General features: G+C 35.4%; 1 protein-coding gene across 4 annotated transcripts in view; it reads left to right on the plus strand.

Annotated features, from left to right (window-relative positions):
- Window positions 1-27,924, plus strand: part of PKHD1L1 (PKHD1 like 1) — a 167,746-nt gene that overhangs the window by 10,305 nt on the left and 129,517 nt on the right. For all 4 annotated transcript variants that reach the window (XM_003938584.4, XM_074387055.1, XM_074387056.1 and 1 more), the window contains exons 3-14: window positions 2,781-2,925; window positions 4,210-4,318; window positions 5,338-5,395; window positions 7,165-7,258; window positions 10,087-10,140; window positions 10,831-10,904; window positions 12,162-12,204; window positions 15,736-15,806; window positions 17,548-17,658; window positions 20,031-20,120; window positions 21,974-22,242; window positions 23,419-23,510. In XM_003938584.4, the coding sequence (XP_003938633.2) occupies window positions 2,781-2,925; window positions 4,210-4,318; window positions 5,338-5,395; window positions 7,165-7,258; window positions 10,087-10,140; window positions 10,831-10,904; window positions 12,162-12,204; window positions 15,736-15,806; window positions 17,548-17,658; window positions 20,031-20,120; window positions 21,974-22,242; window positions 23,419-23,510 (1,210 nt within the window). The remainder of the gene's footprint in view (window positions 1-2,780; window positions 2,926-4,209; window positions 4,319-5,337; window positions 5,396-7,164; window positions 7,259-10,086; window positions 10,141-10,830; window positions 10,905-12,161; window positions 12,205-15,735; window positions 15,807-17,547; window positions 17,659-20,030; window positions 20,121-21,973; window positions 22,243-23,418; window positions 23,511-27,924) is intronic.

The raw sequence follows: 27,924 nt of genomic DNA on the forward strand, positions 1-27,924 counted from the left end.
CTTCCATGACTGTCTATAACACATACACATCTTCATGGTATCACCTATGACTTCAGTCCTAAATGCTGCAAGGTGGCCCTAAGGCTCTTAAGTCACTTTTCACTGTCAGCCTCCCTGGTGGGCAGAGCCATGATCAATATACAGAGTTGGTAACTTTGTAGGCAGGAAAAGTGGTTCATGGTAAGAATGTACATGGGCTCCTGGGCAGTGGCAGAGGACTTCACTGATTGGTTAGGGACTGAAGGGAACAGGATTGAAAGATCAGAAATTAGAATGTCTTAGAAAGAAGCATATGAAGGGACTCATAGTAGCGAGCATAAAGCATACAGATCTATATGTCTCAAGTTAACTCCCTCAAGAGAGCATCCCCCACAGAGGAGATGGCATGAACAGATGGATTGGATGATTCATCCAGGAGCTTCTCCCTGTGGTCACCAAATGGCCATGGAGTAGGGGCCATGCATGGGCCAACACAATGGACTCCCTTTCACCAAGCCTAAATGACCTACTGCTATAGCTGAATGCCTGACCTGCCAGTAGCAGAGACCAACACTGAGCTCTCAATAGGGTACCAGTCCTCAAAAAGTCCTCCCAGCTTCTAAGTGACAAGTTGATTACAGTACTGCCTTTCTCCCATGAAAAGAGCAGAGAGTGATTGTTACTGGAACTCACACTCCAGTTACGGACTTTGCTTCCTCTTTCCACAGTTCTCTGCCAGCACCATCTTCTGAGCTTACAGAGCCTGATATACCATAGAATTCCATAAAATATTGCCTCAGGACAAGAAATGCATTTTGTAGTGAAATATTTGTGATAATGGGCACATGACCATGAAATCTGTCACTCGGAAACATCTGGCTTAGTAGAATGATGGGACAACCTATTAAAGCTATGGCCAAGATGCCAACTGAGGGGAAAAAGCTGTTCTCCATAACATTGTATGTTATGGAGATGGGGTGGGATGCTGTTCTCTGTAACATCGTACATGCCTTGAACCAGTGACAGATATAAGCTGTTGTTTTGTAATAGACAGATGCACAGAGCTGGAAATAAAGGGCTGCTTCCCTTCACCATCATTCCCTGTTATCCAGAAATTAAATTTGTGTTTTCTGCCTTCACAACCTTACATTCTGCTGGATTTGTAGTCTAAACTAAGACTAGCGAATGCTTCCATCGTGGGTCACAATATAGATTCCACTGAACTGAAACTACCACCATTTGCCTACTCAGTTTGAATCCATCAAACATATTCAGTATGTTACTAGAGATAATCAGTTCTAATTATCACAAAGAAATAGGGTTGTTTTAACTTAATGCAGATAAGGAGGAGTCTGGAATTCAGGGTATTCATAGGGATATCTCTTGGCTTCATGTCCAGTGATTAATGAGCATAGGCAATTGCAGCAACCACCACCTAACAAGGGCAAGGCAATCAGGGGCTCAGACTTCTCCAGGATGAACATTAGTGTCACCCCACTAGCTACAGTGCAGACTGAAGGTAAGGGAAATCTACAATGGCTAATAGCAAGGAGGCATGGTGAAAATTAATTACAGTTTTAGGACTAGAGTAGTATAGCCTGTAGCTTGTCCCTCTAATCCTCTTGTATTAAATCTTAGCAGAGCTTTTAGCTGGCTACCTCTATCACTCTTGTATTAAATCTTAGTAGAGCTCTCGGCTGGCTACCACCTTGAAGACTTGGTGATGGATTGTGCTTTATATGTAGGCCAAAAGTAGCTGTGTGTGGTGTAGTGGGTAGACTGTATCGGACGCCTTTTATTCTCAGCTTTACATCCTCTCATTCTTACCTCTAACTAAGCTAGAGCTGTGGCAAATAGTTCCTTATGTACTTTGACTCAACTTACGCTTCCAGCTTCTTGCCTGAGTTCTCACACCATGTCTTTGTCAATTATTCAAGAGGACGTGTCTAGTGCAGTAACTCAGGACATTGGAACTCATATAGCATATACCTAAGTGTAGCGTGAAAGTGCAGAAAAAGTTATTTCCCCCAGGGAGAACCCTCAACCAATGGGGACCAGATTTGATTCATAAATGCTTCTTGCCATTTTTTTTATTTGGAAAGACATGCTATATTTTCCTTAGAAATTCCCAACAATATTGAGCCGCAGTTGCTCTCAGTGGTGCCCAGCTTTTCCTTCCTCACATTTTGCTCTCTCTCATACCAAATAGCTCATTGCCTAAATAAACTTTATGCAGGCAAATCCTCACCTCAGATTTTGCTTTGTAGAAACTTGAAATTAAGACCTCATCCCTTATAACATAGTGTTCTCCTCCTCTACTCTTTTTAGCCTTCATAGTCTGCCTTTTTCACCCCCAGATATAGAATCTGGTGCCGTGTAGGTTGAAGGTGGGCTCTCTGTAATGTTGGGTCTGTCATCCATGAATTCAACCAACTGTGAATGAGAAATGCAGTATTCATCAGATGTGGAATCTGTGGATACTTGTCCTTCAGGGCTGACTACAGGACTTGAACACTTATGGATTTTGTTATCCAAGGGGATCCTGGAACAAATCCCCATCAATACTAAGAGATGCCTGTATATATTCTCCAGCAATACTTTTATAAGTAAATTAATTAAAGGCTATTTTTTGTGCTTCCAAAGAAGATTACAATCATAAGGATAAATATGAAATTGGTTCACTGCTTGCTTCAGTACTGTTCATGAAATCATTTACTGTATGATTTGATGCCAGGTGACAACTGTTAGTTCTCTGAAGATAGAATATCATTAATAATAATTAAATCTTCTTACTTTTCCAGGTTTTTCTCAAGCAAACCAGTTTAACTATGGAGCTGATAATACTGAGTTGGGAAACAGTGTGCAATTAGTTTCTTCTTTCCAGTCAATTGCTTGTGATGTAGAAAAAGATGCAAGTCATTCAACTCACATTACATGCTATACTAGGTCTGTTTTAAAGTATCTTTAATAAAATCATTTCATCATATCAGAAGTTACAGTTATGAATATTAGTATTATAATAGTTTTATTACCCTGGCTATTATAAGTAATATTTTTCTGAATATAGGTGATTATTTTTCATTTTGTGATGTTTAGACTATTTTATACCATTATTATATTCAATTATACTGCTATTTCCACATATTGGCTTGATGAAAAACATATTCTTTATCTTTTCCTGTGTTATTAGAGGTATTACCTTATCATTATTTAGCTTTTTAAAGAAGTTAAATGACTACCATTTGTAATGATGTGCCTCAAAATACCAAAATTATGCTTTCCTTTTCAATTTGGTTAATTTTGTTCAAAATATTCATATAGTTGTTAAGACTAAAGATAATCATTTTGGGTTTTTTGTTTGTTTCTTTGTTTTTGAGATGGAATCTCACTCTGTCACCAGGACTGGAGTGTAGTCGCATGATCTTGACTCACTGCTACCTCCGCCTCCCAGGTCAAGTGATTCTCCTGCCTCAGCCTCCCAAGTAGCTGGGATTACAGGTGCCCGCCACTATACCCAGCTAATTTTTTATATTTTTAATAGAGACAGGGTTTCACCATGTTAGCCAGGCTTGTCTCGAACTCCAGACCTTGTGATTTGCCAGCCTTGGCCTCCCAAAGTGCTGGAATTACAGGTGTGAGGCACCGCGCTCAGCCAAGATAATCATTTTGTATAGTAAATTTCAAGTTCTTTAGTATTAGCCCAAATTCACATATGTTATTGGCAACTTAGGAAAAATTTTGAAAATCACTTTTAATTGCAACTTTCAGTATTGACCTTAGAAACAGATAACACATATTCTAGAGGATTTCCTTTATGTTAGGCTTATTGGCTGTTCTTCACCAGAAAAAGCTTACTTAGGGGAAACTTGATTAACTAGCCCTTTTTAAGAAATGAAGCATGGAATAACTGATTGTACCAAGGTGATATGTTACTATTTTAAATGTTTATTATTGCATTTATTGTTATTACATTTGTTGTCCTTTTAAATAAGCATCAATGTGCATAGTAGGCATTTGCCTGACATTCATGAGATTAGAATTTGCAATGAAGAGTTCAGGATGGAGATCATCTTTCCATAATATAGAATGGAACTTAACTAGACATCGGTTGTGACATTGGACACTTTCTGTCAAAAATGGCAGGCAGCCTGGGGCAGTATTTTTCATTAATACTATATACTAAATAAAAGAGATATTGCATTTCTCATATATTCTTCATTTTCCTTCTAGAGCAATGCCAGAAGGTTCCTACACTGTTAGAGTCAGTGTGGATGGGGTTCCTGTTACAGAAAATAACACCTGCAAAGGTCACATCAACAGTTGGGCATGTACCTTCAATGTACATAAGAGTCTTCTCTTCAATTTATGTATCGTTTATCTTGCTTGCTTTCTTGCAAAACTGAATTTCTATTTTTTTACTTTCACGGATTATTTCCACATTTAAAAATACATTAGTATGTAATAAAGGTCAATTTTCCTCAATTTAAATTATCTTCCAGAGTAATAAAATGTCTTGTATTTCTGATTTGTGTCCCTTCTTTTAATTTTATTATTAAATTAAAGTTTCGTACTTGCAACATGTTTTCTTGTTCATATTTTCTCCTTTATCTCTACTTCTGCTCTTACTGGGATTCTCCCTTTTTCTATTTACATCAAAGTAACTACCTTTCCTTTCTATGTAATTTCTAACGTAATGAGATAAAGTATGCCTGCATGTGGTGTAAAAGCCACTCAAAATTTAGCTGCCCCAAATAGAAGTATTAGAAGTAATACATTTTCTTCTAAGCGTTATCCCATATATTTTTAAAAAATTATATTTGTTTTTAAGTTGTCGATTACTGAGTAGTACAATGTTCTAATATAAAATGAAGTACTGAAGAAAACAATAATGACTTCTGTCTTCAAGAAGCTTCTATGATTCCAAAATATGTTCCCAAAAATGATTCCCAGATATCTTTGGCTTTCTTCTCTTTCTGCAGACATGGAACCATGTTTTGTTTTCTAGTATGTCACACCTAAATTGCCCCAAAGCAACCTAAAGTCAGCATATCTCAAAATGCAGTTTTTATATTCCTCCTTAAATCTACTTTTTCTCTGATTATTTCTCACCATCTCAAGCTAGAAACCTGTTGTCCTTCTTGGTTTCTACCTCCCTTCACTTTCAGCCCCATAGATACTAAGAAGCATGATGATCCTATCTTCTAAATTAACTCTTAGGTCCATCTTATTTTTATCTTCTTTTCTACCTGAGAGTTATATTATAAATATTGTTGAAATTTAATAATATAAGAAATTATCTATTTCATAAAACTAGGTACAAAACAGATAATGTTGCATATTGACATTATTCTTTTACAGGCAAAAAGCTTTAGAACCCCAACAATAAGAAGCATCACACCTTTATCTGGAACTCCAGGTCTGTTATATGACATCTGAAATAGCTTTTGGTTTTGTGGTAAATAATATTTATTTTTAGTATATAAAATTATACCAGTACCTACAATTTTTAAACAGGATCTTTTTTCATTATAAAAATAACTATCAGCCAGGTATGGTGGCTCATGCCTGCAATCTCAGCATTTTGGGAGGCTGAAATGCAAGAATTCCTTGAGCCCAAGAGTTTGAGACCAGCCTGGGCAATATCATGAGACCCTGTCTCTAAAAAATAAAAATAAATAAGTTAGCCAGACATGGTGGCATGCATCTTTAGTCCCAGCTACTTGGGAGGCTGAGGGAGAGGACCACTTGAACCCAGGAGTGTGAGGCTGAAAGTGAGATGTGATTGAGCTTATATGACAGAGCAAGACCCTATCTGAAAAAAAGAAAACACACACACACACACACACACACACACACACACACACACACATATATTTGAGAGGGAGTCTCACTATTGCCAGGCTGGAGTGCAGTGGTGCAATCTCAGCTCCTTGCAACCTCCGCCTCCTGGATTCAAGCGATTCTCCTGCCTCAGCCTCCCAAATAGGTGGGACGACAGGTATATGCCACCATGCCCAGCTAATTTTTGTATTTTTAGTTTCACCGTCTTGGCCAGGATAGTCTTGATCTCTTACCTCATAATCCGCCCTCCTTGGCCTTCCAAAGTGCTGGTATTACAGGCATGAGCCACTGTGCCTAGCTTACCAATGTTTTTTAAAAATGATTTTCAATGACTATGTCTTCATCTACTATAATGTATTTATCTCCCTTCTCCCCCTTGGACATTCAACTGGCTTTCAGGGTTTTATTATAACAACTATATTATACCAGTTTATAATCCCAATGGCAATAACTGAGAATGCCCTTTTCAGTAATCTTGACAATGCTGTGTACTATTTTTTTCAAGAATTTATATTAAAAAGTAGGTTTAAATTTTTTCCAACTCTTTGATTTATGTAATTAAACTTATTTTTTCCCTATTGACCATTTGTATTCCTCCTTGTATACGTTACCTGTTTATCTCTTTGGCTTAATTTAAAGTTAGTCATCATTTTTCTTATTAAATTATAAGGTTTCTTTACATTTTAAGAATATTAACCACTTATATGTTATATGTAATAAATATATTTCAAATTTATCATTTACTTTTAAAATATATTAATGATTTTTCTGCCACCTGGACAAGTTTTGATTTTTATTATCAAATCTATAGATCTTAACCTTTGTTATTTTTTCTTCATTTTTAAGTGGTGGGAGACCCTACTACATATAGAATGTATATAAAATGACATATATATAAAATGTATAACTATATATAAAATGTATATAAGTATTATATAATTATATGTATCAACATATAAATATTCAATAATTTTTCACATACTTTTCATTAGATTTTATGGTTTTATTTTTTATATTTCATTTTTATTTCACCTAAAATTTCTCTTGCTTTTTGGTACAGAGATCTTTTTTTTTCTCAAATAGTCACCCATTGACCCAAGCAATACTTATGGAATATCATCCTATACTACACTTCTTTAATCTATAAATGTTTACGGATACTCATTCATATTTTATTGTGTTTGCTAGAATTTTCAGAACAATGCTAAACAATAGTGGCAAACATAGGGTATAAGTGCCTGGGTCCTGGTTTTGTTGGAAAAATCTCCTATGTTTTCATATTAAGTGTATGGACAGATCTTCTTACACAGAATCTTTTTGGGGTTTTTGTTTGTTTGTTTTCAGGTACACTAATAACAATCCAAGGCAGAATCTTCACTGATGTCTATGGAAGTAATATTGTACGAAGTTCAAATGGGAAAAATGTTAGGATTTTGAGGTAATCTTTTGATGTGGAAATATATTCTTATAACTCATAAATGAGATATAATCCAAAAAATGGATCCAATGATATTAAATCCCATTACAATGTGATAGAACTAACCACTGTTTTTTTCAGCCATATGATGGAAAGTAAAACAGACTGTTAGAAGATTGATTGACATAAAAGCAATGGTCGATAGATACGTCTTTCATTATTAGTCTGATGCAATTTCTTACTGTTTTGTGATGGATATATTAACAGAAGTCAGACACAGACAGGTCCAGTAGTAATTGAGTTTATTACTAGAAACCTTTATTACTTAATTTAATTGCCTTATTTTGTGTATGAAAACACCTGAGACCTAGAGGTCACTTAGCTTTGTCAAGGTCAGGAGTAGAACACAAGTCTCCTAACAGTATTTGACACTTTTTCTCTGCTTCATGATTTACAGGCAAGTGCTGAAACCAAATATTGTCAATAACTCATTAACAGGCCAAGCTTTGAATCCCGTTTTGTCCATTTGCCAGCTGTGAACTAGATAGTAATTTTGGCTAGTTAGCTGATGTCAAAAAGAAAAAATCCACATTTTGCACTGAAAACTCGTGTTGCCACTAGAGTTTCCTCCTGCAGCATGAGTGGCGTTATTTCAGTCTTGTCTTTAAAGATTGAAGGGCCTATTTATTTCCTATAGAGAAAAGTATAGATTCATGATTATGGCTTTTAAGATACTTTATGTTTATCAAACTCACGCACAAAACAGGTAAATGGATAAGTTAAGCGAAGAGTTCAGACAGCAGCTCAGCAATTAGAGAATTTTTTGAATGCTATAAAGGTGAGGTATATATACACACACATTCAAATATGTAATTTTGTGAAACAAGCAATTTAAAAGATTTTTATAAGTTAAATAAAGATTCGTCTGGCCTTCTATAAAATAGAAGCCTTAATTAAATCATATTTGTATGCATCTATAATTTCTGAAAATATTCATACTAATTCTTTATATGTAATAAAAGAACTACCAAGTAGAGAGATATTTAACATTTTATATGTACAGATTAGTAGAAGTAAAAATTTTGTCTGCTTCAATATTGAGTTTATGCATGGTTTACATTCATCAGTTCGTAGGCAGGGTTTTCTAAGTTATCCTTTTCCATAATGAGGCCAGGAAATAGAAAGTTTAACTTTCAAAAAGAGATTCCTTTTTTCCCCTACTGAAACTGGAATTTATTTTTGCTTAAGATATGGCTTTGGATGCAAATTATTTCATGAAAACACAGAATTGCAGTGAGAGGGGAACTTAGAGGTCAGGCTACCTAATCCTTGTACTCTGGAAATCCTACATGTAAATATAAAATTTTTTCACACATCTATTAATGTGTGGGTGAGAAAGTCTTGGAGCTGAATTTGTCTCATTTTTACCATGTTAATTATGATACCAGGGCTCCTGAGGCAATTTATTGTGCCTGGATTCTGCTAGCAGGGAGGGAGTTGAGAGCAGTGGGCTACATTCAGGAGAACTGCTTCTCACAAATCTTGTCCATGCAATCAAATATCCAAATTCAGACCAGGTACAAATTATAGAGGACATGCAAATGAATAGAGAGATTAGTGCTTACTAAGGTGCTTTTGATCTAAAAAGATTAGGTAAAAAGAATTCTAAAAAAGTATGTATTTAAGAACAAATAGGATGGGTTTACTCTAGATATGCATACCTGGACCACTGTGGGGATTATCAACTGTGGTTTAGAACATTGCAGCCCAACTGAGTTTGAATTCCTGCTCTACCCTTTATTGTCTGCAGGCTTGGGCAAGCTACTTTCAGCTTTCTGTTTAAGTTTTTCATCTGTAAAACTGAAGGATAATAGTTACTAACTCATAAGATGGTTGCAAGTATTTAACATTGTAGTAAACTGTAAGTGTTAGCTACTAAATTTATTATTTAGCTAGAATAAGGCAGGAGGTTAGAAGGAGAATTTAAATCCATGAATGTGTATAACGGGTACAATAATTCCGTTTACTTGCTTTACAGTCCTAATGTAATGTTCAGACGAATGGACTTACGTGTAAAAGTATATTAAAAAGTTCAAAATTTTCTGCAAGCAAAAGTCCTATTTTCTATACTTCAAGTTTGTGTCTGGTCTTATTTTGAGTCTGGGATTTGCTGTCACAAAAACTGATGGTTTATTCTGGTGTTGCAAAGAATCTAATACCAATTAGTCACCTGCTAGCCTCCAATTGCTTCAGATACTATTGGCCTCAAAGTAATAGGTCAGACCCGATCACCTAGGCAAATACAGAGGCAGATGTTTTCCCTGCAACCAAACTCTGGCTCTTCTCAGCTTCTTATTTTCATTTATGTGTCACTGATGCTGTTAGACACCCTCTTTCTCCTGATAACTTTGTGATGTCTGTGCTGTTTACCTTAATTCCCTTATTATAGAACCTACTACAAAACTGTTTTATTTGAGTTGATTGAATTTCAGATGGATGAGTTTATTATCTGTTTCTATGTTGTCTTTTCTTGTAGTACTTAACACCTTCTAACATACCAAATATGTTATGATTATCACGTTTTATTCATCTTTCCAAGTTAAAATGTCAGTTCCATGAGGGCAACAAAGGGATCTTGGTTTTGTTCACTGATGTGTCCCAGTACCTAGAGCAGGGACTGACACATAATAGAGGTTCAGTAGATGTTTTAGTTGCATGCGTAAATGGATGATAATAATAAATTATTGAGAAAAAAAATTTAAAGGGGCCAGTGAGGTTGGTGGGAGGAGTGCATTTTTGAAAGTTTGTTAAACATAACTTGATCTTTTCTGACAAAAATATTTATACAGAGTTTACATTGGAGGAATGCCCTGTGAGCTTCTCATACCACAATCTGATAATTTGTAAGTAATTAAAATTATTTCTTTATAAAAACAAATAGCAGATATAAGCATACTAAGGCAGCAAATCACACTGCCGTGTGTGTACCTATGCAACTATCTTGCATGTTCTTCAAATGTACCTCAAAACCTAAAAGTGCAATAAAAAAAAGAAAAGACAAAAAATGAAAATAAATAAATAGTAATTGCTACCAATGCTGCATAGCTAAATGCTTTATAATACAGTATAAATTATAATATTTTACATAGCGAATTAGCAATCATTTTTATAGTTAGGTGCTACCTTATATCCTACTCAGTCTCCAAGATAGTATGATATGAACTATTTAGATTTTTATGAAAAAAAGATATTTTTAGTAATATCTTTATCAGATGAGATAGGGCGTTTTCAGGGTGGTATGGCCATAGACAGTATTCTCTTTATCAGGCAATTATTTCATTTGGCAGTATCTCAAGCTTTTTAAAAGGAACATTAAAGGGCATAGCCAAATTAATTATAAAATATTTTGTTGTATAAAATTTTATTTAAACATCTTCAATAAAGTCTGGCAAATAGCTTTATTTTACAAAAATTTTTATTATAGCAACAATTTCTTTCCTGATTCATATTCTTAATAAGTTGTTTTTAAGAGTAACACAATAGTCTAACATTATAGTGTCAATATAAACTTTGACATTAACTTTTTTTATTAGATATGGTCTAAAACTGGATCATCCAAATGGAGATATGGGTTCTATGATTTGTAAGACGACTGGAACTTTTATTGGCAAGTGTTGGTCATCTTTCTTCATAATGCTCATAGATGCCTTATTCTAGTTCCCTGTTTTGTATTCTCTTAGACCTCCCTATTTTGCCTTTTTGGATCACTTTGTTTATTTATTTACTTTTTAGCATTTTCTCTTTTCCTTGGGTTCTTTTCACTTTCATGCAAGCATGTATGAATCAGTATTTTCTTACAGTTTACATATAAGGTAAACTTCTTCAGGTTTCTCTTTTTTCTTCTTTCTCCCTGTAGCATTCAAGTCTAATTTGGCTGTTTTGCCTGTTGGTTTAACTTTGCTCTGTTCTTCTTGATCTATGTCCTCCAGACACATAGATCTTTTAATTGTGTGTGTGTGTCTACGGTGTGTGTGTGTGTGTGTGTGTGTGTGTGTGTGTGTGTGTGTGTGTGTTTCTCGCTTTGTTGCCCAGGCTGGAGTGCAGTAGTGCAATCTTGGCTCACTGCAACCTCTGCCTCCCAGCTTCAAGTGATTATTGTGCCTCAGGCTCCCAAGTAGCTGGAATTACAGGTGTGCCACCACAACTGGCTAATTTTTGTATTTTTAGTACAAACAGCGTTTCTCCATGTTGGCCAGGCTGGTCTCGAACTCCTGACCTCAGGTAATCTGCCTGCCTCAGCCTCCCAAAATGCTGGGATTACCAGTGTGAGCCAGTGCACCTGGCCTCCTTTTGATTTTTGAATGGGCTTCCCTCCCTTCTGTCTCAGCCTTTTGCAAACTTCCTGTACTGAAAATTTCAGATAAAATGTTATGTTCTCACAAAGGCCTAGGTCATCACCTGTCTTACATTCTCAAAGCTCATTTTACTTTTTTTGAAATGGCCTTATTACAATTTTTAGTTCTCGGTGTCACTGCTCTTGGCTAATTGTTCCTTCCATTAGACAATATGTTCTGTTAAAAAAAGGACAAGCTGTATGCTCATCCCGTATCTGCTCTCTCAGCCTCTAGCAGAGTATCTGAACAATTAAATAACTGTTAAATGAATAAAAGACATTTGGCGGAAATATGGTTACATATCTGTTCCCTTATTATTCTTCATTCACAATCATATTTTGTTAGGTGTTTCTAGTTATAACTTCAAGACATCTTATTTTGTATATTTTTATGCAGGGACTTCTTTAAGATAGTTCAAAGTACAATTTTGATTTAATACTTTTTGTCTGCTTTTAAATCAGCTTTAAAATATAGAGTTATTGTTCTGTGATTGAGAATTCAATTGATTGTGTATTTTAATTAATTTCCAGGTCATCACAATGTGAGCTTCATCTTAGATAGTGATTATGGAAGGTAGGCCATTTTGTAAATGATAATTTTTATAATTGATTCAACTGGGTAAATGAGATAAAATGTATATTTACTTTGTACCATAGATGCAGAGTTTAAAAAAATTAACTACTTGCTTTCCCCAAATTAACAGTTAGAAAGAGTCTGTAACTTCTTTTCACTATTAATTTATGCTTCACACATAAACCCTCTATTGTAGGGAAATCTAGCATTAACTAAAAAACATAAAAATCTTTACTTGTGTTATGGAAAAACATTATTTTATGTCTTGCAGCTTTTCTGATTTTATTGTACTTTTAAAGTAACTAAAGTAATTAAATTTAGATTTAAACTAATGGAAGAATAAATACAACCTCATGGTTAATATTACCTGATAAAGGTTTTCTTTTAAGTTGTCAAGACATAGAGAGTTGTGAAAGATGGTAATTATATCTTTCAATTGTGTATCTCACCAGCAATATTAATAACTCATATTTATGACTTTTATTAAAACTAGAACTCATTTCCTGATGTTCTACATTCTAATTTCAGTAGGGAAGATCATTTTACATTTATAGAAAATCTCAATGCATGTTGAAACCCCATATTATAGATAATAATAGTGAACATTTAGCAGCAGGCATGGTGTTAAGCACTTTACATACATTACCAAGTTTAATCCTCCCAAAGAAGCTCCCAAAGATAAATTGAGTGTTATTATCTACCCTATGTTACCCACTGGGAAAATGAGACTTAGGAACATTGAATAATTTGCCTAGGTATATTCAGCTAGTAGGAAGCAGCATTAGTGTGCAAACCTATGCCTTCTAGCTCTAGGACCTGAACATTTTATTCCAGTACTTTGCCATGACTGATGGAGTGGTTCACATCACTCCAACCAGTACCACATTTCATCACTACTTACCATCCTGATCCAGGATTCCATACCATAGTAGTATTTCCCCACTCTTGGGAGCATTTGCAAATGTGTGGGAAAATCCCCTGGCTATCACAGTAAGTGGGTATGTTAATGGCCTTTAGTGGGCAGTATCATGGTATGCCAAACCCAAATCAATTGCTCTGCCCAAAATGTCATAGTGTCTCTCATTGAGAAAGTCAGTTAACAGAAACCCAAATAAATTACATTATTTATCACTCAATCCTAATATAGCTATAGTAGATCAATAATAGGAAAGGTCTGTTAATTTCTTTTTTGTCTCTGAATGATCAGAAATCTGAAAAAAGAAAATGGCAACTTTACAATAAAAGTAGATGTTATTCCCGGTAGCCCTCACACACTACAAGTGAAGGATGAGATTTCGTCCCTTCATTCATGGAACTGCAATTGGTTAGTGAACTCAGGTACTCTATCATTGTATTTAGAGACCATCTACTTCTAGATACCTAGAGGCAATAGGTGTCATTATAGCAAAATGATGCCTGGCTGGACACTTTTTTATAGATCAATATAGGCTAGACCAAAACTAAGAACAAATCAGAGTGGAAGATATATAAATGATGCTAAATACACCTTCGCAATTTACATGGGGCACATGACTTAGGGTCCCATAACTTAACAGTTATTCTCTGCAGGGATGTCCTACTTTTACATATGACTTGATAAGACGGGGCAACAGGATTGTATTGAGCGTATTAGAAAACCATGTTAGGGCAACAATTACTGAGTTTTAAATGATTTTTTGAACTGTATATGGTTTTTAAAATGCTTTTAGTAGCAACCTTCCCAAGGTGAGAGAAAAATGAATTCTTAGATCTGAGTCTGTATGAAAGGTATTAATTGCCAAATCCATCATTTGTCTCTCAGAGAAATAATTATCCAAAAATAGAAGATTTGAATGATCAAGGTTGAATGTGATTGATAAGTACCCATAAATCAATATGCTGCATTAACATGCACAGAACCTTTCAATTTGGAAATGCCAGCAAATTCACATGTAATAGAAGCAAAAATACTGCATTAAATTGTTGATTTTATGAACTTGATTTATAATTCAACTCTCTGCCCAGTTTTTTTTTTAAAGCCAGTGGCTATCCCTTTGTACCAATGTCTTAGAATTGAGAAAATTTGTGCTTCTGTATAAAATATTCTTATGAATTTAAGATAACTGTTAGAAATACGACATTTATGATTTAAAAGCCTAGTTTCAAGATTACATGGTATTTTTAAAATGTTAAATAATTCCTTTAACTTATAAAATTGATATTTCACAAATTTCATGAGCATTGCTGAATATCAAATGAACCAATTAAAGGCCATTCTGTGACCTCTATTCTGTATTTCTTTTAATAGCCAACCTTCTCTCCTCTGTTACCCCAAGTTCAAACAACAGCTGTTCCAAACTGATAAGGTTCAGACGAAGCTGCCCTAATTGAGAAATGCCTAGTCATTATCAATGAATTAGTGAAAATAACCTCACTGTCATCCAGAATAAATTACATTCACATTTTATTTCACAAGGTAATTTCCCTATTAACTTAAGAAGCAGAATTAATTTTTGAGAAGCAGGATCTGCCCAGACACAATATCGTTGGAGCTAGCATGGTTTCAGATCTTTGGGAAATCAGTCAAGAGACTTCTAACATAAAAACGTGAAATCTAGTATGAACTTCTTAAGTAACTAATCTAGCATAAAATATTTCCAAAGACTCTTTAGTCTTGCAAATGCACATGGTAATACCTGGGTTAGATTTACAGGAGTGTTAATTGTTGGTTTCAGTGACAAGATTTGCATGATCCTTTTAGATTCTCATGAAGTATATTACAATTATGATGAATGTGATTTGAGTTTTAATATTTGAATTTCTCAACTTTTCTACTAGAGAATGTCTCTGAGGTAATTAAGGTAACAGCAATTAATTCAGAATTATTTTCTTCCTTAATTCTTTAGGTTTATAGAAGTACAAGTGTGTGTATCTATGAATAATGGGCTCTGTGTTTATTAAGGACAGTTTTAACCTGGTCAATTGTTGCCAATTTGCTGTCATCCACTTGCACTCTCACAAAGATTAGTGGGCAGGGGAGGAGTACTGTGTAATACACAGGTGAGGAGCCACAGCTCTGAACCCAAACTGCCTATGTCCAATTCTGTGTAGCCACTTATACACTGTGTGGTCTTAAGTTAATTCTCTGAAATTCACCTACCTCGTGGTTGATGTAAAGATCATATGGCTTAATAAATCAAAAGGTTTAAGCATGCTCCTTCCTCTTAGAATGAAAAAGAGGTTCTAAGAGAAAACAGAGTGGGATGGTCAGCAGAAGATCCCAGCCTTTATGAAGGGTAATTCTCCTGCATACCTTTGTATGTCAATATAATTTCTTAAAATCAACTTTATTGAGATATGGTTCACAGTTCAGTAACAAATGTGTATATATATGTTACCAACAACTAAACCAAGATAAAGAATGTTATTATCTTGTCCCAAAAGTTCCATCCTGCTCTTTTGCCAATTATGACATAATTTCTGTCACTGAAGTTAAAAAAAAGTTCCTAGAGATCATTTTAAAGCAGAAAATTTAACCTTTTTTTTAAACAGGAGTCTTCCACAGAAAATGGCGTATTTTGTTTCTTCTCTCAGTAAAATTTCAATGTTTCAAACATATGCAGGTATGTGACTTTTCTTTCACTCTACGGTGTGGGGGGAAGGCAGTGTATAACTGATTCAATCAAACCAAGGATAATGAGCGTAAGGTGTATTATATGATATTATGTACTGCCAGGAGAGGAAAACTGTCGAAGGTAGGGAGTCTAACAGGAAGCCCAAAATTAAGCAGGACCTTCCCCACAGCAGACAACATTCTTAGTATGAGGCAGATTGAAAAATAAGATTGGTAGAGAGAGTGAAAAAAGTCTCCACTGACAATCTCAACCAAAAAGCAGTGTAGATACCGCTCAATTTATGATGGGGTAATGACATCATAAGTTGAAAGTATTGTTAAATTGAAAATGCATTTAATATACTGAATGTGTATTAGCTTAGCTTAGCTTCCTTTAAACGTGCTCAGAACACCCACATTAGTCTACAATTTGGCTAAATTGTCTGACAACACGGTACTCTTTAGAATACAGGCTGTTTATTCTTATCATTGCGTGACTGACTGGGAGCTGCAGCTGGCTTTGCTGCCCACCATCGAGAGAGAGTATTTACTGCGTATCACTAGCCTGGGAAAAGATCAAAATTCAAAATTCTAAGTACTATATGGTTTCTACCAAATTTATTATCACTTTTGCACCATTGTAAAATCAAAAAATTTAAAGTCTAACTGGTAACTTGGAGGTCATAAATCTCTCAGATTTATGCTCTCAGTGTAGTCTGAAATAATTATCAAGAAGATTATAACCTAATTTAAAGGGGTCTCAAGTTGATAGTATCCCTTGGAAAGTGTCTGAACACAAATCATCCTGAAAGAATTGTACTTCATTCCAGGTCAGGAGTAATGGAAATATACATTCAGATTTCAAAGATGTTAAAAAAATATGTGTCCTGGAATCAATCAAATATGATATATTGGCTGGGTGCAGTTGCTCATGCCTCTAATCCCAGCAGTTTGGGAGGCCGAAGCGGGCAGATCACCTGAGGTCAGGAGTTCGAGACCAGCCTGACCAACATGGAGAAACCCCATCTTTACTAAAAACATAATAATTAGCCAGGCATGGTGGTGCATGTTACTCAGGAGGCTGAGTCAGGAGAATCACTTGAACCTGGGAAGCAGAGGTTGCAGTGAGCCAAGATGGCGCCATTGCACTCCAGCCTGGGCAACAAGAGCAAAACTCAGTCTTAAAAAAAAAGAAAGTGATATATCTTGGCTTTTCCTAGAAGTTTATTTAGTGTGAAATTCATATGGTAGAATACATAGATATTTGACACAGTTAATAAGGGTAAATTTTAGTAAAAATCTGCTGTATGTCATGTATTGGGCTATTTTACGATATACTTACAACTTGTGTCTACAAAGCCACAAGAAGTTCATAGTTAAATGTATTAATATAAGAGAAGATTATAAGAGGTTGGTAAAGATTCATTCTTCAAGAGCATATGAAAGAAGAGGTGGTTCTACCTGCCTTCCTGCTCAGCTCAGGATTTCCTTACTCCTTCAATGCTCGCATTACCAATGTTACTTTAATACCAGTCACCACTAAAGCTGGGTCTTCATGGAATGTAAGTCTCAGTTTATTGTCCTTTCACAAGATTGCATCAGAGTAAGTAATGAAGCACCTAATTCATGCAGTTGATTATTCATTACCTATGTTAGGCACTATGGCTGGGTAATTTGGAATTTTTAAAAATCAGGCATTTGGGTTTATGTGTAATATTTATGATATTTTATTTAATGTGCTTTACTCTCAGAGGTCACTGCAATTTTCCCTTCACGAGGAAGCATTCAAGGTGGCACCATGCTAACAATAAGTGGGCGGTTCTTCGATCAGACAGATTTCCCAGTCAGAGTTCTAGTTGGAGGTATTTCTCATATTTTTTATATATTACTTTATTGCCATAAATTCTGTCTGTTCTTTAATAATCTGTGAGAATAGCAATGGTCTTTTCTCAATTTGTGCTTTCAATTCAAAGGTGAATATTTTCACACAGGCATTTGGTTCTGGGGCTGGATACTGTTTCCACTGCAATTTTCCAGTGAGGGTCACTCCCTGCAGCCTTATGTGAATAAGACCTGAGCTCTGTGGTTGGTGCCAATAGGATTTGTGTAGCAGCATTATAGCTGCCATCCACAAATTCCTCACCACAGTTGGACACACCTACCCTTAATTTAGAAGCTCTTAAATGCCTTTTTTGAATGGTTGTTATTTCTCAGTGAGTTAGCTAATTGTGAGGAAATTTAAAGTAATATTTTGGGTTATTCTCCTCATACTCTTCTCATATACTGTGCCTCATCTGGACATCAGTAATCACTGATGATATTGACCTTGGAAAGAACAGTAATTTCAATGAGTTATCTGTTTACAAATGCATGTAGGGCTTGGATCTCTGGTTATGCTTTACTTTTATGTGTTCTGTCCAGATCTATTCATAAATAGAAAGCTATGCAGCTCAAAAGGAGTAAATGTGATAGTGGGACTGTTCCCATTCAGGCATAATGACATCACTTCTATTGATAGGCAGGAGACAGGATGCCTGCCATGCAACAAGCATGTGCATTTCTGATATAGTCCTCTTGCTCAAGTATTTTCTACCTTTTAAAAATCTGCCCATAAGCCAGCCAAAATGTGATTTCAGAAAAAAAGAGAAATGGATATTAAGCAACCTCATCTAATATTTATATAGTTTTTCCTGTGTGCATGAATCCTTGCTGGTCATCAGCATACATATTAAAACCTGGGCCATAAATATTTGAAATTCATATAATGTATTAATCTGACTAGATTTTGTGTTTTAAACATGAAAACCAGGACCATAATGCATTTTAAAGTTATGTAATATGTTTTATAATCTGATCTTATGTTTATTTTGCATGTAACTATAATATAATTTATATGAAAAGAGAATATAATAGTTTTCTATAATCTTTTACTACCATTACTATGGCAACCAGATTTAAGATTTTGAATTCTAAATAATGTCTTAAAAACATGATGTTTATGTGTCTTTCCTTTGCTTCCAATAAAATGGGTGGTTGGTTTAATATATTGTCCCAATTTACTGTTTTCTGGTTCAAATTTCTTGCATCCATAAAATATTCAAAATAGTGAAAGGGTCTGGGTGCTGTGGCTCATGCCTGTAATCCCAGCAGTTTGGGAGGCTGAGGCAGGAAGATTACTTGAGTCCAGGAGTTCGATACCAGCCTGGGCAATGCAAGGACACCTGTCTGTACTGAAAAGAAAAGACAAGAAAAAAAAAAGAGAAGAGAATAGAGAGAAGAGAAAAAAAGAAAAGAAAAGAGAAAAGATAAGACAAGGAGGGAGAGGAGAAAATTAATTAGCTGGGCATCGTGGCACATACCTGTAGTTCCAGCTACTTGAGAGGCTGAGATGGGAGGATCACTTGAGCTCAGGAGGTGGAGGCTACAGTGAGCTATGATCTTGCCACTGCACTCCAGCCTAGGTGACAGAGCGAAACCCTTTCTCAACACACAAAATAGTGAAAAGTAGTGCCAAATTTAAATGTTCCAATTTGGCAAAAATCTCTCTCTCCATATCCCTTGTCCACACATTTCATGAGCTGCAATTGCCATTTCAGTGAATACTTACTGAGGGCTGACCATATGTGAGGCATCGTGAGAAACATGGAGGTTCAAAACATAGACTCTTCTCCCAAGTCTAATTGTGCTTATGTAAACGTTATAATAGCTCTCTTTCAGGCTTTTTCTCCCTGCTGTTTTGGTTTCAGTCTGTCTGTGAAAATGCCATTTAACAATTATTATTCCTCTTCTTTTTTTTTTTTTTTTAAGCACTTGAACGAAGTCAGCATTTTTCCTACCCAAGAGGTCTGGGATCATCTACCTTTGCAAATTCTGAACGACATGGATTTGTTCTGTAACTTTTCTCCAAAGAACAAAATAAAAGTTTTTACTTTGGACTCAGAGGAGACATCTTGTACAAAGACATAGTTTTATCAAATTTTTTAGTCTCAGAAATTATGAAATTTTCTCTCAGTCTTGTGATGTTCTACCAGAAAAAAAAATGTTGCTTTGTGGAAGCATAACAATTACTGGGTGAAAAGCTTTAATAGAGAATATGTAAAAGAAATAAAGAGCCGCAATTTTGCCTCTTGTTTATGCAACTTTGTTTTAATTGCAAAAGTGCTTAAAGATACACCGATGTGATTTGCATTCTGAAGTTTCAGTAGTAATGGTTTTGTACCTTGCTTCTCTATAGGTGAAACTTGTGACACTTTGAATGTCACAGAAAATAGTATATCTTGCAAGACACCCCCCAAACCTCATATTCTCAAAACTGTATATCCAGGTAAGTTACCATAGGGAAAATGGCCATTTCTATACTTACATAAAAAGAATATATTAGTAAAAATATTATTTGAACTTTTTAGAATTTAGAATTTGTAGTAAGAATCATAAGAAATTTCCTCCAAGTTTTTTTTTTTTTTTTTTTTTTTTTTTTTTTTTTTTTTTTTTGAGACGGAGTTTCGCTCTTGTTACCCAGGCTGGAGTGCAATGGCGCGATCTCGGCTCACCGCAACCTCCGCCTCCTGGGTTCAGGCAATTCTCCTGCCTCAGCCTCCTGAGTAGCTGGGATTACAGGCACGCGCCACCACGCCCAGCTAATTTTTTGTATTTTTAGTAGAGACGGGGTTTCACCATGTTGACCAGGATGGTCTCGATCTCTTGACCTCGTGATCCACCCGCCTCGGCCTCCCAGAGTGCTGGGATTACAGGCTTGAGCCACCGCGCCCGGCCGCTCCAAGTTTTAAAATTTACATTTTCTGGATTAGAAAATATTTCTGTTAAATTAGCTGCAACAAAGCTGCACCAATGGAGAAAAACCCAGCCTAAACTATCCAGACACCGTACTGAAATCAGCACATCTCTGTTGAGAGAGTTTAATTAAGCTTTTATTTCAAATTAAATTATGGCAACTAAAACTTGGTACAGCCTATGTAGAAATTTTTTAAATGCCTTTTTCTGATTAAAAAATATAAATAGGGGAAGTTAAATATTTACTTGTCCAGAATAATGTGGGAGTGAAAACAGGAGATGAGAGAAATGTTACTCTAAATTCTTTTCAGACTTTCAATTTGTGGCTCAGTGAAATTGCTTTCCTATCTACAATAATACATTGAAATGTTGTTCATGTGTCTGAGTGTGGTGTGTATCTCATATCTTGTGCGCACAGTGAAAGTTGTTTATAATTGTGTCATTGTTTCACACTTGAAGCCAAATTGCTTATCAATAAATTAAGTTTCTTTGGTTTGAATATTAGAAAAAAAAACAGGTTTAAGAACATAATTTTGATGATTTATAATTGAGGACTTTAAAGAAAATGGTATACATCAGTAAACACTGCTGCTATAAAAGTCTGAAGTGCTCAAGCTTGTCCTCAACCAAATTCAGCTGAAAAAGAGTAGCCACTATTTTCCATATATAGACAAGTTTAAGGTTGCTAAAGGAAGAAATAAGCCTAATTGTTGTTGCAGTTGAAGGAAAAAAAAAAATAGAGTGATAGCTCCTTTCTGATGAGGCAAAAACTTAATCACAGAGTTTATTCTGGCAAGTATAGGTACAGTTTATTGAGAGTATCCTGTCTTTGATTCTCTTCAAGAAGGAGAAGAAATCCTAGAGCAGAAGTAACTTTTTTTTTTTTTTAAAGTAAAACAAATATTGCTAGAAAACTGAAATCCAACAATTTCTCTTCTTGGATTAGTGGCTTTGTAAACCATTAATTAACTTTTGTTAGAATAGTCAAGGCAAAGGTTTTGTAATCAAATGGCATGAATCTTTTGCAACATCAGTTATTTCATAAGTAATAATTGCTATATATTTTTATCTTACATAAAGCACTTTTTAAATGCCAGGTGTTTTAGATATATATTAAACATAATCCCTATGGCAACCATGCAAATATTATTATTACTCCCATTTTACATATGTGGAAACTGAGGCTCAAATAAGTGAAGTAATAATGAACAAATTGCAGACTGCCCTCTGGGTACAGATGCATGTAGGGGAATGTGTAATTGTTTTATTTGGACACATGTTAAAAATATGAATTGAAATGCAGAATCTATAACCAACATCTAAATAGAAAGCCATTGAGACATTGTGTGATGTGATGAAAGACTTTTTTTATTTCATTACACTTAGGAGGGAGAGGCCTGAAGCTTGAGGTATGGAATAATAGCCGTCCAGTACATCTGGAAGAGATACTTGAATACAATGAAAAAACACCTGGGTACATGGAGGCCAGTTGGGTAGATTCACCTTCCTATATTTGGCCCATGGAACAAGACACATTTGTCGCACGCTTTAGCGGATTTTTGGTGGCTCCAGATTCTGATGTTTATAGATTCTACATCAAAGGTGATGACCGTTATGCTATTTATTTTAGCCAGACTGGACTTCCAGAAGATAAGGTAGGAAAGTCTCAGAATACTATTTAATACTATAAAAACATTATGGTAATGTTTATATTTGTCTTACTTTAAATCAAAACTAATGATTAAACATTTATGAGAAATGATTTCATGTTCTTTGGCTCTTGGCTGTTATACCAAATATGATGCAAGATATAAGTTGATAGAAAACTTATAGCCTACGAGAAAACTTCCTGAATCTGAAAATATTTCATCATTCTGCATTTATCATTCTACCTTTATCTCTTGGATATGAGATAAAAGTCATTTCTCTATTTTGATTTTTCCATAAATAGAATTATGCATTCAATTTCATATGTATTTTTTCACATATTAGTATTAAATACTAGTGTTATTAAATAATTTGTATAATCACTTTTTAATGACTAAGCAGTATTATTACATGGGTTTACTAAGCTTAGATAACCATCTCCCTACTGATAAGTTTTTATTTACTTCTGATGTTTTATGAAAACAAATAATACTCTATTGAACATCTACGTTCATTAGACTTTTCTGTATTTGGGGTTATTTTGTTAGGACAATTTCACAACATGAAACTAACAGATCAAATTAAAATAACATTTTATGATTTGACTTACGTGGCAAGATTGCCTCCCAAACAGGTTGCTCAAGTTCAAATTGCTACCGGTAATTTATGAATTCTAATTTTTATCATAGTTTGTGTTCCACAGCATGTATATGCCAATCATTCCTAATTGGAAGCCCAAAGTCCTCTCACTCTAGTATACCAAACTATTTAGCAATCTTTGGCATCTTTCAGGCTTACTTCTAATGATCTAATTTGGATTAAATCTCTCAAAGTTCTCCACAGAGCAAAATAATATTTTATTTGACAGTAACTACCTTTCTCCTAGTATGTATCTTTTTAGTTTCCACTGTAGTTTTAATTACGGAAAAGCTGTGATCTCTATAGTATACTTGGTATAGTAGTGTTGATGTTAGTGAAGGGTGGAAGGAACAAAGTGAGCTTTGATAATTAAAAAAAAAAATTTAAAGCATAGTAGATAACATCTTAAAAGAAAAAATATGAAGTAGGTTTACATTTTTCTACTTGTGAAATTTCTAAGACTAAAATAATAAATGATAAATAAATGCTGGAAAGGTCTATTAATAAATTCTCCTTTTTCTCTGTCTCTGTCTCTCTGGGATTAGGTGAGGATTGCATATCATTCTGCCAATGCCAACAGTTACTTTTCCAGTCCAGCACAAAGATCAGATGATATTCATCTGCAGAAAGGAAAAGAGTAAGGTTTTTTCTTGTCATTAAATTACCCTGTGGTATTTCTTGTCATTAAATTACTGTGTGGTATTTACAAACTTTATATTTTAAAATATTTAAAGTATTTTAAAGTATTTATATTTATATTTTAAAGTGTTTTCAATTTATTTTTATTGGTGGAAGTGATATTAGCTTATTGGCTTAATTTATAATTGGTCATTCTCTATAATTTTATTCAAATTTGTTTATTTTCAAGAATACTAGCATTCAGCTAACCATGGAAATTAGAAGTCTAAATTAACCTTGTTGCCAAATTACAATTTTGTGAAATTTATTTAATCCTGTTCTTAGTTCTTCACTTGGACCTTTCAGTTAATGTACCCATGTAATTTCTCTGTTCCTGCAACTGAGCTCTTGAGTATTGCTAGGGAAAAATCACTAAGCCACATGGATCATTGCCACTGTTAATATGTATTTGTTATTCACCAGTTTATTCCAGGCCCTGAGCCAGGTACTAGAAATTTAAGAATATTAAAATACACTCCCAGAACTGAAAGGGCATATCATTTAGTGTTGAAAGGTCAAGTCCAAGAAGCCAATGAGTGGGATTATCATCCAAATATCAAATAATCTCATTCAAAAAACCATTCAGAATTCCTAGAAAACAGGAAGATAAAAGACATGATACATTCAAAATGGAGAATGTGGAGAAATGGAGTTATATAAAGAACATCAAAAGATGTACTGAGATCATATTTGTCATTTGTTAGATTTTACTATATAACAAAGCGCTTCAGACTATATCAACTTCAAAAAACATGTGTGTATTATTTCACACAATTTTACAGTTGGCTGAGCTGTTCTTTCAGTTCCGGCTAGTTTAGTTGGGGATTGGTGGCCTAAAATGCCTCACTCACATGTCTGGAGTGTCAGCAGGCATGGCTGAGTCTTAGATCTCTGGGGCATCCCATTGCACATGGTCTCTCACCATCCAGGAGGCTAGTCCAGGTTTGTCACATTGTGGATGTGTTCTCAGCAGTAAAGGGGGGAGTCCTAATGCACACACACTCTGCAATACTCTGCTTCTGTCACATTTGCTAATATTGCATTGCCCAAAGCAAGTGGCCAAGCCTAGACTTAAGGATGAAGACTGTTTGTTATGATTTCTGTTCTTTTGCATTTGCTGAGGAGTGATTTATTGCCAATTATGTGGTCAATTTTAGAGTAGGTGTGATGTGGTGCTGAGAAGAATGTATATTCTGTGGATTTGGGGTGGAGAGTTCTGTAAATGTCTATTAGGTTTGCTTGTTCCAGGTCTGTATTCAGGTCCTGGATATCCTTGTTGATTTTCTTTCTGGATGATCTGTCTAATATTGACAATGGGGTGTTAAGGTCTCCCACTATTATTGTCTGGGAGTCTAAGTCTCTTTGTAAGTTATTGAGAACTTGCCTTATGTATCTGGGTGCTCCTGTATTGGGTGCGTATATATTTAGGATCGTTAGCTCTTCTTGTTGCAGTGATCCTTTTACCATTATGTAATGTCCTTCTTTGTCTCTTTTGATCTTTGTTGCTTTAAAGTCTATTTTATCAGAGATGAGAATTGCAACTCCTGCCTTTTTTTGCTCTCCATTTGCTTGGTAGATCTTCCTCCATCCCTTTATTTTGAGCCTTTGTGTATCCTTGCATGTAAGATGGGTTTCCTGGATACAGCACACTGATGGGTTTTGGCTTTTTATCCAATTTGCCAGTCTATGTCTTTTGATTGGGGCATTTAGTCCATTGACATTTAGGGATAGTATTGTTATGTGTGAATTTGATACTGTCATTTTGATGCTACCTGGCTGTTTTGTTGGTTAGTTGATGCAGATTCTTGATTGTGTTGATGCTTTTTTACCATTTGGTGTGTTTTTGGAGTGGCTGGTACTGGTTGTTCCTTTATATGTGTAGAGCCTCTTTCAGGAGTTCTTGTAGAGCACGTTTGGTGGTGATGAAATCTCTGAGTGCTTGCTTGTTCACAAAGGATTTTATTTTTCCTTCACTTATGAAGCTTAGTTTGGCTGGATAGGAGATTCTGGGTTGAAAGTTCTTTTCTTTAAGGATGTTGAATATTGGCCCCCAATCTCTTCTGGCTTGTAGGGTTTCTGCTGAGAGATCTGCTGTGAGTCTAATGGGCTTCCCTTTGTGGGTAACCCGACCTTTCTCTCTGGCTGCCCTTAGCATTTTCTCTTTCATTTCAACCCTGGTGAATCTGACGATTATGTGCCTTGGGGTTGCTCTTCTTGAGGAATATCTTTGTGATGTTCTCTGTATTTCCTGTATTTGAATATTGGTCTGCCTTGCTAGGTTGGGGAAGTTTTCCTGGATAATATCCTGAAGAGTATTTTCCAGCTTGGATTCATTCTCTTCATCACATTCAGGTACACCTATCAGACGTAGATTAGGTCGTCCTTTGTAGGGACATGGATGAACCTGGAAACCATCATTCTCAGCAAACTGACACAAGAGCAGAAAATCAAACACCATATATTCTCACTCATAGGTGGGTGTTGAACAATGAGAACACATGGACACAGGGAGGGGAGCACTACACACTGGGGTCCGTTGGGGGGAAATGGGGGAGGGGCGCGGGGGTGGGGAGGTGGGAAGAGATAGCATGGGGAGAAATGACAGATACAGGTGAGGGGACGGAAGGCAGCAAACCACACTGCCAAGTGCGTACCTATGCAACAATCTTGCATGTTCATCACATGTACCCCAAAACCTAAAATGCAATAAATTAAAAAAAAAAGGATGAAGAAATAGACTTCCCTTCTTAATGGGAGGAATATATTTTTCTTTTTAAATTTACCGCATCACCCTTTCAGATATTGATGAGGTTATGCTCAGAGGCAGCATCACAAAGATCTTATAGAATCAGACAGAGCGTGTTGGGATCAATTGAACCTTGCAGCAATCACACTTAATGTTCTCACTGAGGTCTTAGTAATACTGACATGGAGAAAGCATTTTATTCCTTTTATTCCTCCTTATTCTACTTTCACTTCTTCATATATTAAACATTTTCTTCTATAACCATGATAACTACTGGTCCAGGCCAGGATAAATGAAATGCCTGATTAATCCCTACTGGAATTAAGTGTTGGTACATTGAAAGTGAGTTCAGTCTACCAGCCTGGTAGAAGCACAGAGCCTGAATGAAACAACTCCTAATACATCTGCTGCCTGGTATCTGTACTCCTGCAAAGCCAGCTTGGAATTTATATACTGTGCTTACAATGATGGCTGTGAATTCTGAAATTGAGGCCACTCTAGCCAGTTTATTGTTCAGTGGTTCTCCAAGCCTTTCCAAAGGTAGCTCATATTGCTAAGTCATTCTACTCAAATATTAAAAATATAGTTCCATCTAGTGAATATCTTTTTGGTTACCTTATTCTGTTTGGAATTCTCCCTCAGTTACTCATTTAAAAAAAAAAACTTTAAATCCTTAAAATTCCCTTAGCTTTTTTTTTTTCATATGGAGAAAGGAATAAAAATATCTATTTTATGAGACTTTTGTAAAGATTAAATATAATAATATCTGCAAAGTACTTGGTTTATTGTCTAGCACAGAGAAATAACCTAATTAATATTTTTAAGCCACAAGTAAGGATGCAAAATTTTAATGGTTCTTTGAATTCTGCTCCTTAATTAGTGTTGGTCATTTCAAGTCAGCAGAGCTATTGAAGAGATTCTTAGGGAAGCCAAGAGCCTGATATGATCCCCAAAGATCAGTTGCATCGGGTGATGATCCAGAACCCCATCATTCTACACATTGAAAGATCACACATTTCCCTCATTCAGACTCTTTCATGAACTGTGGATACTTATTCTCCTTATATAAGAATATATGTTCAGTGATGTGAGACAATTTAGGGAAGTTTCCAGCTGTCCTCTCCAAAGTTGTGAGCAATGGTGACATTGCTAGAGATTTAGAGGAGAAGCAGTAGTTTTGTAGTCTCCTGTAACGGCTGGTTAGTGAAGGCATTATCCTGGGTACACAGCAGTATGAGGGGCAGGGGACCACAAGAATCAGGAATTCGAAATATAAAATGTGAATCCCATCCAGCTAGCAGGAGTACCATAGTAAATCTGACCAGTGAAAGTTTCCTGAGGCAAGTTTTATTCCCCAAGTTATAAATGGAGCCAAATTTAAGGAATATGAAAGTAGGAAGTTTTATTTCTGACAAATATAACCACTCAGATATAAAATATATGCTATGTCTAAGACTGCCATTTTCTTGAACACATTAAAGTATTTAAACCTCTGCAGGTTGTCTGTGTTGTATGCTACGGACAGTGTTATTTTTCAGGATCTTGAGTATAGGAAATAGTATCTTCCTCAATAAATATTTATTGACTAAGATGAATGAATTGGTCATGAATGAGAACAACTTCTACT

This window comes from Saimiri boliviensis, chromosome 15, assembly GCF_048565385.1.
Source record: "Saimiri boliviensis isolate mSaiBol1 chromosome 15, mSaiBol1.pri, whole genome shotgun sequence".
NCBI classification, from domain to species: Eukaryota; Metazoa; Chordata; class Mammalia; order Primates; family Cebidae; genus Saimiri; species Saimiri boliviensis.